This window comes from Miniopterus natalensis, chromosome 6 (assembly GCF_054644295.1).
Source record: "Miniopterus natalensis isolate mMinNat1 chromosome 6, mMinNat1.hap1, whole genome shotgun sequence".
Taxonomy (NCBI): domain Eukaryota; kingdom Metazoa; phylum Chordata; class Mammalia; order Chiroptera; family Miniopteridae; genus Miniopterus; species Miniopterus natalensis.
The window spans coordinates 87,578,960-87,593,023 of record NC_142086.1 but is presented as its reverse complement, the minus strand read 5'-3'; the positions used below and the strand labels follow the sequence as shown (position 1 = coordinate 87,593,023).

General features: G+C 42.1%; 1 protein-coding gene across 1 annotated transcript in view; it reads left to right on the top strand.

The window, feature by feature from the left end:
* The first annotated feature begins 4 nt into the window (after window positions 1–4).
* Window positions 5–14,064, top strand: part of HSF2BP (heat shock transcription factor 2 binding protein) — a 63,781-nt gene continuing 49,721 nt past the window's right edge. The window contains exons 1-3 of the mRNA XM_016218262.2: window positions 5–94; window positions 1,079–1,229; window positions 7,495–7,598. Of these exons, the coding sequence (XP_016073748.2) occupies window positions 74–94; window positions 1,079–1,229; window positions 7,495–7,598 (276 nt within the window). The 5' untranslated portion in view covers window positions 5–73. The remainder of the gene's footprint in view (window positions 95–1,078; window positions 1,230–7,494; window positions 7,599–14,064) is intronic.

Genomic DNA, 14,064 nt, shown 5'->3' with positions numbered 1-14,064 from the left:
AAAAAAACCCAGCTAAGCCGGAAGAGCAGACGCGGGATCTCGCAGAGCCCACCCCTCGTCGGCTGGGCCGAGAATGCTGCGCAAACTCTACGAGGTTTGAACCTTGCTGCTCTCCATACCCGCCCCTCCCCCTCCGGTCTTGGACTCGCTCTCGGGACAGTTCCCGCGCTTTCTGGCGCGAGGGGTCAGAGGGCGCACCGCCGCGCAGGCGCAGGCGCAGGCGCGGGGACCCGGGGCCGCGGCGGCCATGGGCGAGGCGGGCGGCGCTGAGGAGGCCTGCGGGGTCAGTGAGGAGGCCCTGGGCAGCCGCCCGCGTGTTTCAGCTGCCACCGTGTGCTAGCTGGCGCTGTCCTGCGGCCTGTGAGGGCCTCGCCCAGCGCGCTTGGGAAAGGCTCTGGGCCCCTGTGGCTGACAGCGTGCCCTGGGCCTGGGGTGCGGGCCGAGCGACCCCGCCTCTGAAACTGTGGACGCGGGTCCAGGAGGCTGCGCGGTGGGGCGGTGGGCGCGCGAACGGGAGATGATGGCGGTGCCCCTCTGACACCCGGAGCCGACTCTCCCTGCGAGGCTGAGACGCTTGTGTCAGGGCTTAGTGTAGGTTCAGCGATGTCTCTCCCGCTGCGCGCGATGCAGGAGAAGGATCTCGGTCCTGTCCCCTGTTCATGGCGGTACTTGGAGGAAGTCTCCGGGCTTCCTGATTCTGACCTGGACAACCTCGAAGGGTTGCGGTGAACCCTGAGTGAGGCGGCCCGCCAGGGGCTCGGGCACCCAGTGGGCATCTAGTAAACTCCCCCTCCTCCTGATTAGCTTGGCACTGAAACGTTAAGGAAGAGTTGTTGGCGTTGTCTTGGCCTTTGAGGCACAGGGCCTCGTGTGCACTTAAGGAAAGGGCTCCCAGTGTAAAGGCTGGGGCTTCGGCTCTAGGATGTGATATATACAGCAGAGGGCACATTAGGTGAAGACATGCACTCGAAACTGAACATAAAAGGCATTGACAAGGAAACGAGCCGACGGGCTGCTGGCTTTAGTCATCTGAAGAGAAATGTAATATAATAACCCGGAGATCTGTTTGTTCTTTTAGCTCATGGGAACGAAAGAAGAATTTGTCAAAGTCCGAAAGAAGGACCTGGAACGGCTGACAACTGAAGTGATGCAAATACGGGACTTCTTACCCAGAATACTAAACGGGGAAGTGCTGGAAAGCTTCCAGAAGTTAAAGATTGTAGAGAAAAGTGAGTCTTTCTTCATCTCTAGCAGTCACTGTTGGTGACAGCAGTCGGTTCCGTTATGTTTACCTGACGTAGATAATGGTAATGTAATTATAAATAAACTTGAGGGTACAGTTATAGTCCTGGATTACATTTGAGAGAGTCAGATATGACATAAGAAAAGGGAGGGGCTTGAAAGAGTAACTGGGAAGTGTGTTAAGTTTGTGTTGGAGGAAGGGTTGCTAGCTTTCTGAGGTATCTTATTACCAGCTTCTCTTTCTCTCCACCTCTCTTCCTTGGCAGAATTTTATACTTTTATAATTTATAAGCTGTGCTCTAAAAATTAAGTTCTTACCAGTGAAAGTTAAGGATCTTGCCATGGAGTTAAATGTGTCTGTCTGTCGAGATGGCTGGATATGTGCTTACTTGTCTCTGGGTTGACGGATTGGTCAGTTTCCCGCACTGGTTTAAGTTCCACCTTGCTAGGACTTGTCCATTTAGATTTTGAGATTTGAGCTGAGCTGTTATGTCAGATATCAATCTGGGAGTTCTTGGAGATACTCTAGGATTGATTTGGCATTTGCCTAATTGAGGCTGAATTACAATTAAATCAACTTTCAGTGGTTAAGGTTAACTCACCATAGTGCATCTGACCATTTGCCATCACCTGTAGAAAAAGGTGCATGTAGGGGATCCAGGCTGTGTTTCTAGCACAAAGTCCAGACAAGGTATCTTAATAGTACATTTCTGATTTGTGCAAATGTGTTTGGTCAAGGGCGCAGCCACATCCAGTTAGATGGGAGAATGCTCGTGGTTACCATAGCTCCCTGTCCTGCTTATTCTTTCTTTGGAATCCTCAGATCAACTCTCCTCCTGTGTCATGGACTCCTGCAGAATGCTTGCCTCTGGCTACCGGTAGGGCTCACCAGTGGAAGGCGTCAGTGGGCAGAGAGAGGGGTTGGGGTGTTTCTTCCTCCTCTCTGTACAGCTGGGACTCCCACTAAGGCCTCCTCCACAGTCTCAGCTCTCACTGGCCTCCAGTAACACTGTTTCCTCCCCTTGTTCCTTCAGCTGAGGGCCATTGCCAGTCCCTGGGTGCTTCACCATCCCTGTTGGGTCTCTTATCCCTGCTCTCCCATAAAGTTTCATCTTCTGGGTTGATTTGTTTCCCATTAGGACCCTGCTGGATATGTCCATGTCACTGGTTACCATAGCTTCAGGTCATTGGCTTCTTAAACTTCCCAGTTCTGATGCCATGCTCATCCAGCAACCTTCTAAGAACAGTTAGTCATCTTGAGCACATTTATCTTCAGGGAAGGAAAATGCTGATTGGTAGCAGAGTATGTCAGTCTGTTCGATGGTTATGTTCTCACTGCAAATTAGTAAACTGGCATTCTAAAGAATTGCATCAGGGTCTCATGAATAGACTAGCATGAGTCAGGCTTTGGACATCAGTCCTCTACCTAAAACAAATTGTGCTTACAAAAGCAAGGGCCACACATGAATCTGTGACAATGTGATCAAAGTTAGACTTTAGGAGATCTTTCCCCGAAGTCCCTGGCCTTCCCCAGGCCATGTAGTCACCTCTTCCCTCACTGATCTCTTGAGCCATTTCTTCTCAGTCTCTTTTGCTGATTCATCCTTGGCAGCAGCCTGTCAGCCAGTGGAGTTTCTTGAGGTTCCGGCCTGGGCCCACTCTGTCCTCACTCCATGGCCTCTCTGTTGCGAGTCTATGTACACAGATAGCTTCAGTTACCACTTTAGTGACAGTGGCTCCTGGATTTATCTCTAGTTCAGACTTCTCCTCCAGGCTCAGGGCCCTGCATTTAACTGCTATATGGTATTTCTTGTCACATGTTCTAAACCACCCAGTTTGTGGTACAGGTATCCCTCACTTTATGAGCGTTTGCATTCCAACACTTAACTTCATGAAAGCCGTACATTAGTTAGTACCTGTTTTTGCTAATTGAAAGAAATCCGAAGACAGTTTTTGCTTTTACAGAAAAAGGCCCAAAGTGTAAATAGTGTTCAGTGTTTGCTTTGCAGCAAGCCATTGTAGAGGCAGCTCACACCCAGAGCAGGGAGAGGGGCCCCGCCAAGCTCGTTTGCTGGGAACTACACTCGGCATCTCAGCATCAAGCTGCCAGAGCTTTCAGCTGTGTCTGTGAGCATCTGGGCTTTATATCCATTTATTTTGTGCATCTGTTAGAAGATGTATCTTCAGGTAATTGCTTCTTCACTTTACGCCATTTGGTCTTGTGAAGGTTGAATAGGAATGCTGTGCTTTTGGATAGCGGGGAAGCCTGTGCTTTGTGCTGGCAGCACTAGTAAATGAATGATCCCTCTAAATCTCAGCTCGAGTAAAGATGGAATCCATCAGTAACTAATTCTAAGTTCTCTGCTAAACCCATTAGAGAGTGATAAGGTAAAAGTTAATGGCTGTTAAAAAGCCTTTATTTTGGATTTGAGACTCTTTCCTTAGTTATTTTGATCAAAAATGTATTTTCATATTAATGTGAAACAACTGCTAATTTATTATAAACATTCCAGGTGATAAAGAAGGGTAGGAGAAATTGATCCCTGTTGTATAGCAACCAAATTTCTTTGGTTAGTGTTTTCCTTTATAGCTCTCTTATCCTGCCTATATATAGTTCTCTATACCTTTCCTGTGAATCAGTTGAACATTAAGAAATACAGTCATTCTCATGTTATTAAAACTATCAAAAAGTATTGTAAAATTCAGAAGATATGTAGATGTTAAAATGGCCTGTGATTTCGATTATTTCTGTATATTTGTAGTCAGTCTAGGCCACCCTTCATTCAGTTAATAGTTAAATGGAGATTTCTCCTTATTTGAATGCTAAAGATTAACTGTTGAAATACAGTGTAGGCTCAGTAGCAGTCCCTTCCCTGTTCTAATATTGAGGCTGGGTAAGATAATGTCTTGACTATATATAGTATATCATTCACTGTTCATATTATTTCTGTGTGGTTTTTTAAAAAAATTGCAAAATAATATATTATTATAGAAGAATGAGACATATAATCAAAGTAGTATTTTTTATTCAAGGATTAGCAGAAGGAATGTATAAAGAAAAGTTTATTTTTGTGACAAATATTTGTAAAGTGCCTACTATATGCCATGTACTATCTTAGGCATTTGGGATGTATTAGAAAACAAAGCATGAAGCTAGGCCAGGCATGCTCAGCGGTTGAGCGTCGACCTAGGATCCAGGCGGTCAGGGTTTGGTTCCCGGTCAGGGCACATGCCCGGGTTGCGGGCTCGATCAGTGACTCTCTCATCATTGATGTTTCTATCTCTCTCTCTCGCTCGCCTTTCCCCTCTCTGAAATCAATAAAGATATATTAAAAAAAAAGAGAGAAAACAAAGCATGAAAATCTGTGCCCTCATGGTGTTTTAGGTGGCAGGCGTGCTGTGGGCCAAGTTGAAAATGCAAGGCGGTCCACATTCATATGTTGAAGTTCTAACCTCCAGTATCTCAGAATGTGACCTTATTTGCAGACTGGGTCTTTACAGAGATAATTAAGTTGAAGTGAGGTAATTAGGATGAACTGTAATCTAACATGTGATGCATGTTTTTATAAAAAGGGGAATTTTGGACACAGGCCTGTAGAATTGTGAGACAAAAATTTTCTTGTTTAAGTCAAATAAAAAAAGAAAATGCAAGGTGGGAGTTTTGTCCGGAGGCGGCAGTTGTAGCGGCAGCAGTGCTCCCATCTGGCCACAAGGTGGGGGCCTCATACTTGCGAAAGGCCCCTGCTTCCTCCTGGAGAGCCAGCAGTGGGTGGGCGTGGCATCCCTGGTACTGAATTCTGTGGGGTGGTCTGTGGTAGAGTGGGATGTTTAACCTCGTCCCTTTGTTATGTTAAAAGAGAAAACAAAGCATGAAAATCTGTGCCCTCATGGTGTTTTAGGTGGCAGGCGTGCTGTGGGCCAAGTTGAAAATGCAGTGAGGTGGCATACAGCTACATAGAGTGAGAGGTTATGAAATTACCTTAGTTAAAGAGTCTTTTGGGTGGTCAGAATTAATTCCTACAGATTTTTACACATGATAAGGCTTATAGAGTTGTAATTTCCCATCATCTTTACTATGTTTGAGTAACATACGGTTTAATAGAGGAAACATTTAAGAGTTAACTGCAAAAAGTTTACACCATCAACAATTTTGTCTTTGTTCCTTTTTTCATTTTCTTTGTCTGTGACCAGTTCATATTTCATACATAATTATTTCATACATATAAATATATATATTTTCATTTAGCACACTTGATTGATAGTTGTGTTCTTGTGTGGCTAGGATTAACGCAACAAAAGAAAGAATTCCAGTGAAAGTCATGTTGTGGCATAATACATCATAAAAGGGCAGAAAAGAAACCAATTTAAAGGAGAAGAAATAGTCTCATGTTACTTCAACCTAGTTTCTAAGAAAAACCTTTTAAAAGAAGCTTTGCCAGCCAGTTTCATATTCTCTGTCTGAATATTTAGCTTTAGGTTTTAATCTTCCTTCCAGGGCAAAGGGGTCTGTATAAAATGCAGACTCCGTTGATTCTCCAGAGCTTTTAGGATGCCTGTGTTGTTCTTGGCAGGCCCCCTGAGCTTCTTGTTTGGGCTTTCCCTTGCTTTCTCTCTGAGACCCCAAGGTTACAAAGCCATACCCCTTCTCTTTGGTTTGCACATCATTGTAGGAAGCGTCTGTAGGTGACATTTCTCCTCTCTAGTGGAGTAATGTTCCACTTTTTAGGGGTCTGCTCTCTGAGGCTCTCTCACCACCCTCTCTTTTTCTGCCCTTTAGCATTCCTACGGCAGGGTTCCCTCGATTGCTGTCACTGGTTGTGTGTTGATTTCATTTAGTTAGTGATGAGAGAGGCCAGGTGGTTGTCCTCAAAGTATGTTCCCAGACCAGCAGCATTAACCTCACCTGGTAACTTGTGAGGCCGGCCAGGCGTGGCTCAGCGGTTGAGCATAGACCTAGGATCCGGGAGAGATAGAGGTTCAATTCCTGGTCAGGGCACATGCCTGGGTTGTGGGCTGGATCCCCAGTCAAGGGTGTGCAGGAGGCAGCTGACCAACGATGACTCTCTCATCGTTGATGTTTCTATCTCCCTCCTTCTCCCTTCCTCTCCCTGAAATCAATAAAGATATGATTGAAAAAATAATAATAATAAGGAATGCAGTCTTAGCCTAATTCAATCCTACTGAATCAGAATCTGAGGATTGGGTCTAGCAGCCTGTGTTTGAAGAAGTCCTCTAAAGTCTGAGAATCCACTGTCCTCAGCTATCGCTACTTTTATCAGAGAAGTAGCTCTGAGTACATGTGCCCTCCCAATCTTGGTATATGTCAGTATAAAAACTGATGATTTCTCAGCCCTTGAAATCAAGGCACTTAAATTTTTAAATTACGTATTTCTTTGATTTTTGAACACAAGTATTTCTGCTGCGTAATACTTTTTATCTAAAGTGATAATGTTTTTTATTTCAAATTTATTAACATGGATGTCTTTTGGGATTTTTTTTGGCCATTTGAATCATCTAAATTGGGTGGGGAACCTTTTTTCTGCCAAGGGCCATTTGAATATTTATAACATCTTTCAAGGGCCATACAGAATTGTCAACTTAAAAATTAGCTATGATAAAAGCTCCTAGATTTGAATTTCAAGTCATGCCTGTGGTGCCTTGGCAGGACCAGACCAAATGATGTTGGCCCCCGGGCCGGACATTCCCTATCCCTGATCTAAATGACTGTGGTATAGAGGGAGTATTCCATAGTCTCCAGCTTTCACTATGGCCTTTTCTTGTCCCAATCACCATATTCTCACCCCTCCATTGACTACAACTGCAGCTGTCCCATTGAGTCACTCTGCCCGTTGGTGAGGCCAGCTTTGTGAATCAGCCCTGGCTGGCACTGTCTACTCACAGAGCAGCCTTCTGCTTTTTCTGGAACAGATACAAGTTTGTGCCATGAGACAGGCTTCTAGCCCTGCCTCCAGTCCTTTAAATACACACTTTCTTAGAGCCTGAGTACAAGTTTGGCAGTAAAGTGAGGTCTTAAAAACACAAAACAGAAAACAACAAAAAAGTGCTTTTTACTATGAGCTAAAAACCGATAAACTTAAAAAACAGGACTTTTAGAATATTGGTTATTCAAGGACTGGTTATGCAAATACTACTATCTAAGAAATCAGTATAGGTTTTCCTAAGAGATCAGGCAAAATGGATAAGAGAGATTACTGATTTGAAATACTAAGTATTTATGTCTCTTTCTTCTAGACCTGGAAAGGAAGGAGCAAGAATTAGAGCAACTGAGAATGGATTGTGAGCACTTTAAAGCACGCCTGGAAACTGTGCAAGCCGACAGCGTGAAAGAGAGGAAGGTAAGACACTCACAGACCCCTGCTTAAAACGCCAGCATTTCGGCTGTGTCCACCAAGTGGCGTTGGCGACAGTCTGTCTAGCCTTTAAGCCTCAGGAGATTGTATTTTTAAATCTATGTATTCTGAATGGGTTGGAAAATAGTTGAACACTTGGATTTTATAATCATTTATTGTGAAGATTATTTACTTGGTGCCTTTTAATAGTCATTTACTGTAAATTTTTATGTTTAAAAGGCCATTCCAAAACATAAAAATTCATAATAAGTCTTGAAAAAAGTATTGTGCACATAATTTATAATCAGAGGTAGATATATTAAATCATAAATATTTGTAATTAGGGGATCATTTACTGATATTTTATAAACAACCAATTTTAATATTAGGGAAGACTAATAATATTTCTTTAAAATTACACATTAATTTTTACTTTTTATGTGGAAGAAATTATTTCTTCTGTAAAACAAACTCTTCTGCCACTTCTGATAAAATTTGAAGCTTGAATGTATTTTTATTTTTGAATGGTAAAACAGTAATTGTACTGGTAATAACTAGCCAGTGTGTATTGTTTACTGCATGCTGGCAGGTGGTTAGCAGCTGTCCATGCACCTCACTGGCTTCTCCCAGCGCAGCTGGTACAGTATGTACTACTTGACTTACAGGAATGTCCCCTGCCTGTGTACTAAGTTTTGCTTCATACCGTCTTCTAATGTGAAGGAATTCTGAATGTGGCTGCAAAGAGGTTTTCCAAAATGGGGAATTTTTTTATAGACTTTAATACTGAGCAAGTAGAAAAGGTTAGGGAAAGAGTTCTAGTCTCAAAACTGAGTTGGGTGGAACATCACATATTGAAAGGTGAGATTTTAGCTTTGCCATATTCTGCTTAGATCGTGATAAACTAAAATGGCAGTGTGGTGAATTTGTCTGGGCCTGAAAGTATCATGCCAAAAAGAAGTCGACCAATAGGCAAGAAGGAATTTGATCAATGTTAACAATGCAATCTATTGGTTCAGTTCTTTCTTAAATTGTTGAGACTTCCTTGTTAAGGTTGAAGCTTAAATAGAACAGAATCTTAGGTTTCCTGTGTGTATTTTTTTAAAAATTGAAAGCATAGGAAGAATGCATGTTTTGCTGACATGTTAGTTGTAGCGCTTTAAAAAACCCATTCCACCCAGCTGGGCATGGCTCAGTGGTTGAGCATCGACCTATGATCCAGGAGATCGTGGTTTGATTCCCAGTCAGGGTACATTCCCTGGTCATGGGCTTGATCCCTAGTCGGGGGTGTGCAGGAGGCAGCCGATCAATGACTCTCTCATCATTGATGTTTCTATCTCTCTCTCCCTCTTCCTTCCTCTCTCTGAAATCAATAAAGATATATTTAAAAAACCCAAAACAGTCCATTCTGCTAAAGTGTCAGTATAGAGGGTGAAATGGCCATGGTAATGCAGGGTCACATCACCAGCATGTTGTTGCCCTTACATTGACCTTAGTTAAAGTGGGAATGTTTTAGGTTAAACTGTTTCCAGTTAAGTTTGCTGTTTAGTTGTCCTTCCAATAAAATACGAGTTTTTGTAACACGGCTATGTCTCTTCTAGCTGTGAGAACTGGCAGCTGCCTTTTCTGTGATGTCTGTCCAGGTCTGCACAGATCATGTGCCAGACTATGGAAGCTTATCTTAATGTTGAGGAGCCAGGAAAGAATCCAGAGGCTAGATTCTAAATTAGTGTATTGCTAGTAAGTACTTCAGTGTGGGTGAAAGTCGTTAGGGAAAGGCAGAAGTTACTGACTCCAGTATGAAAGAAAATATCAGATAAAGAATAGACTCAAATTCATAAAGCAGCAGTGCCCAACTGCCCTAGAATGGTGACTGGAACAAGGAAAACTTGGTTCCTGACCTCAGTTGAGATGTCTCTTGGTAGTGATTGAGTCAGATCCGTGGAGGAGGCCAGATGGGCCTTGATGTGATCTATGGAGCTGGCCCGGAAAGTCCTGGCAAAGAAGCCTTTGAACTCGAGAGAAGAAAGAGCCCAGCTTTTACGGTGTAGGTGAAACTGTCGGAGGGTAGCTGGGTGACTTTTTGAAAGACTGTGCTGTCACTGTAAGGGTAGAGGAAGCTTTCCACAGAGGACCTGCTGGCGGCCCTTTTTTAGTACCTGGCTGGCTTTTCTGCGTTTGGAGTGATCATAGACAATGTACAGTTCCCCTGTGTTCTCGAGGAGCAGGCCTGTCAGTGGTTGACCTGTGGTTTCGTCTTCTTGCTGTGTTGCTCTCTTCTGGTATGCACCTTTCACAGTCAGTAAGCTAACTAAAGTAGGGACTGCCAATTTTTTGTTATCTATATTTTTAAATTGGTAGGAAAGAGTTACTACTTTTATGGTGATAAAAAGGAAGTTGTTGCATACTTTGTACATTATTTCAGAAAACTTTTAAAAAAATTAACTGATAGTATAGTTAGTTACAATCAGAGATAAATACAGATTTTGAAGGAGCCTTCAAAGTATTGTGCTGGATACCCTGTTGTGTATCAATATTCACTTTAAGTAGGTAAATATATCAGGGTTTGATTATTGTTTATTTTGAAACAGCTTTATTGAGATATATTTTATACACCACAAAATTTATCTGTTGTACAATTATAGTTTGGTGATTTTTAGTAAATTTATGTAGTTGTAAAACTATCACTCCTATCCATTTTGTTTTTTGGTAAGAAATTATTTGGAAATAATTATAGATTCACAAGAAGTTGCAAAAAACCCGGAGACGTCCCCTATACCTTCATACAGTTTCTCCCAGTGGTAACATCTTACATAACTACAGGACAAAGTAAAAGCCAGGAAATTCACCTTGATATAATCCCAAGTTTATGTAGGTTTCATCAGCATTACCTGGACTTGTTTGTATTTCACCAGTTTTATATGCACTCATTTGTGTGTGTGCCCATAGTTCTAGGCAGTTTTATCACGTAATTTTTTTTTTACATATGAATATCTAGTTGCTTTAGTATCAATTTTTGAAAAGGCAATAAATTTTTCTATTGAATTACCTTAACACCTTTGTTAAAATTGGTTGCCATAAAAGTCAGTGTTTTACTGATCTATGTTCATTCTTATGCCAATACCACACTGGTTTGATTATTATAGCTTTATGGTAAGTTTTTGTTTTTGAAATCAGTGTTAGTTCTCTAACAGTTTTTCTTTTTCAATTTTTTTGTTTTTGCATTTCCATATAAATTTTGGAATCAGATTATCACTTTGTAAAAAAAACACACACACACAAAAAACCCTGCTGAAATTGTGATAGGGATTATGTTGAGTCTGTAAATCAGTTTTGGAGAGAATTGCCAATTTACCAATCTCACGTCTTCCAATCCATGAATATGGTATGCCTTTCCATTTACAGGCTTACCTCAGAGATTTTGTGGGTTCCATTCTAGACCACCTCAATAAAGCTAGTCACAATTATTTTGGTTTTACAGTGCATATAAAAGTTTACACAATACTGTAGTCTCTTAAGTGTGCAATAAAGAGCATTATGTCTAAAAATATTGATGTACTGCCTTAGCTGGTTTTGCTCAGTGGTTAGAGCATCTGCCTGTGGACTGAGGGGTCCCAGGTTTGATCCTGGCCAAGGGCATGTACCTCAGTTGTAGGCTTGATCCCCAGCCCCAGTCGGGGTACATGAGGGAGGCAACCAATGAATGTGTCTCTCTCACATCGATGTTTCTCTCTGTCCCTCTCTCCCTCCCTTCCACTCTCTATGAAAAGCAATGAAAAAAATATCCTCAGGTGAGGATTAAAAATTTTAAAATAAAAAAAAATTGATGGACCTTAACTAAAAGTACTTTATTGCTAAAAAATGTATCATCTGAACCTTTAGTTAAGTTGTAATCTTTTTGCTGGTGGAGGATCTTACCTTGTGTTGCTGCTGACTGATCAGGGTGAGTGTGACAGTTTCTGAAACTAAGACAACAGTGAAGTTTGCTGTGTTGATTGACTCTTCCTGTCACAGATGATTTCTCTGTAGCATGTGATGCTGTTTGATAGCATTTTACCCATAGTAGAACTTCTCTCAAAATGGAAGTCAGGTCTTTCAAACTCTGCCACTGCCTTATCAACTAAGTTTATGTAATATTCTAAATCCTTTGTTGACGTTTCAACAGTCTTCACATCTTCACCAGAAGTGGATTCCATCTCAAGAAACCATTTCATTTTCTCGTCCATAAGAAGCAGGTCCTCATTTGTTTAAGTTTCATTATCAGATTGCGGTAATTCAGTCACATCTTCAGGATCTAATTCTAGTTCTCTTGCTTTTTCCACCATATCTGCAATTACTTCCTCCCCTGAAGCCTTGAACCCCTTAAAGTCACCAGTGAGGGTTGGAATAAATTTCCAAATCCCCTTTAATGTTGATATTTTGATCTCCTCCCATGCCCCCCACATATGTTCTTAATGGTATCTAGAATGGTGAATCCCTTCCAGAAGGTTTTCAGTTTCCTTTGCCCAGATCCATCAGCAGAATCATTATCGATGGCAGCTAGAGCCTTATGAAACATGTTTCTTAAATCATAAGACTTGAAAGTCTAAGTTACTTCTTGATCCTTGGGCTACAGAATGGATATTGTGTTAGCAGGCACAAAAACATTAATCTCATTGTATGTCCTTATCAGAGCTTATGAGTGACCAGTGAACTGTCAATGAGCAGTAATATTTTGAAAGGAATCTTTTTTCTGAGCAGTAGGTCTCAACAGTGAGTTTTAAATATTCATTCATTAAACCATATTGTAAATAGGTGTGCTGTCGTCCATCCTTTGTTGTTCCATTTATTAAAGCACTGGCAGAGCAGATTTAACATTCTTTAGGGCCCTACGATTTTCTAAATGGTAAGTAGCATTGCCTTCAACTTAAAGTCACTGCTATATTAGCTTTTAGCAAGAGAGTCAGCCTGTTCTTTGAAACTTGAAGCCAGGCATTGACTTCTCTCTAGCTAGGAAAGCCCAAGGTGGCATCTTCCAATATAAGGCTTTTTCATCTACAATGAGAACCTATTGTTTAGTGCAGCCACCGTCATTAATTATCTGAGCTAGATTTTCTGGATCACTTGCTACAGCTTCTACATCGGCACTTGCAGCTGCGTCTTCCACTTTTATGTAATAGAATTGAAGAGAGTTGGCCTTGCTCTGGATTAGGCTTTAGCCTAAGGGAATGTTGTGGCTGGTTTGATTTTATATCCGGAACCCCAAAACTTTCTCCATATCAGCAATAAGGCTGTGATGCAGTTTTTTGCATATGTCGTCGCAGTTTGGGTGGCTTCAGCTATAGACACCTGAAGAACGAACATAGGATTCCAGATTACTGTTATGATGAAGTCTGACCTTAAGATGTCAGAGTTCAAAAATCACATAAGCAGTATTAGCATGTGTCATCAGCTCAATGACCACTTTTCTCCTAAACTAAGTATGAATATTCAGGGGTGGGCAAAAGTAGGTTCACACTTGTTTGTACGGAACAAGACACATAGGTTATGATAATAGCTTTATTAACTGTGTTTTGTGTACTCACAACTCTAAATGTAGTTTTGCCCACCCTGTATATATGAATGAAGCTCTGTATGCCAAATGCATCCTTTCCTGGTGGGTATGAATGGGCCACCCTAGGCCAAGTTATGAGGTCAACAGAGTTTGACCTGTGGCCCCACTGCTCTCTCTTGTCCCCTAGATGAAAAACACCTTGATTTTGTCCTGTACTCCCACCTCTAAGATATATTTTGTGGGCTATTGAGCTAATTATACTTTGGAATATATTAATTTAACTATATTTTATATTTTTAAGTTTATATCTTATTAAGTAAGGAAATACTGTCACCCTCTAAGGGAATTTCAGGTAACAAGGAATAGTGAAACTGGTGGGGGTGGTTAGGGAGGGCAGGAATCCCCAGATCACCTAAGACCCACCTAGAGGTGAACATTTAGGAGTGCTTCGTGGTCGGAGGGGACATCAGGAGGGCAGTGCACTGTCTTTGTCCTTGGTGAGAGCTGTAGCTCAGACTTGCAGCCTAGGTTTCCTCAGAGGCTGCTGGTGGGAGGGTGAGAAATCTTCCCTAGCCTTCATTTTCCTGTTATACTGGCACTTACCTTGCTGTGCCAGTGCACGCCCAGGAGGCTCTTCCTTCGCACTCCTCTCCCTCCTCTATGTCCATCTTTCCTACCTGATCTTAGCTGTGTCCTGTGGTGTGTTTACAATGGAGTGAGCCATTTGGAGGCAGCAGGCTCCTTTAATACAATGTTGCTCTGTGTGTGGACTGCTGTGTGAGTTTGTCACTTTGTTCAGGTGTCCCATTTGGTACTGGACCTGGGCATAGCCACTTGGGACCTGAGATGCCTGATGTTTTCATCTGACTTAAAAAAGATGAATTTGTGGCCCCAGTGCTCCCTTTTCTCCCGTAGAGAAAAAGCTTCTTGACTTTGACAGTA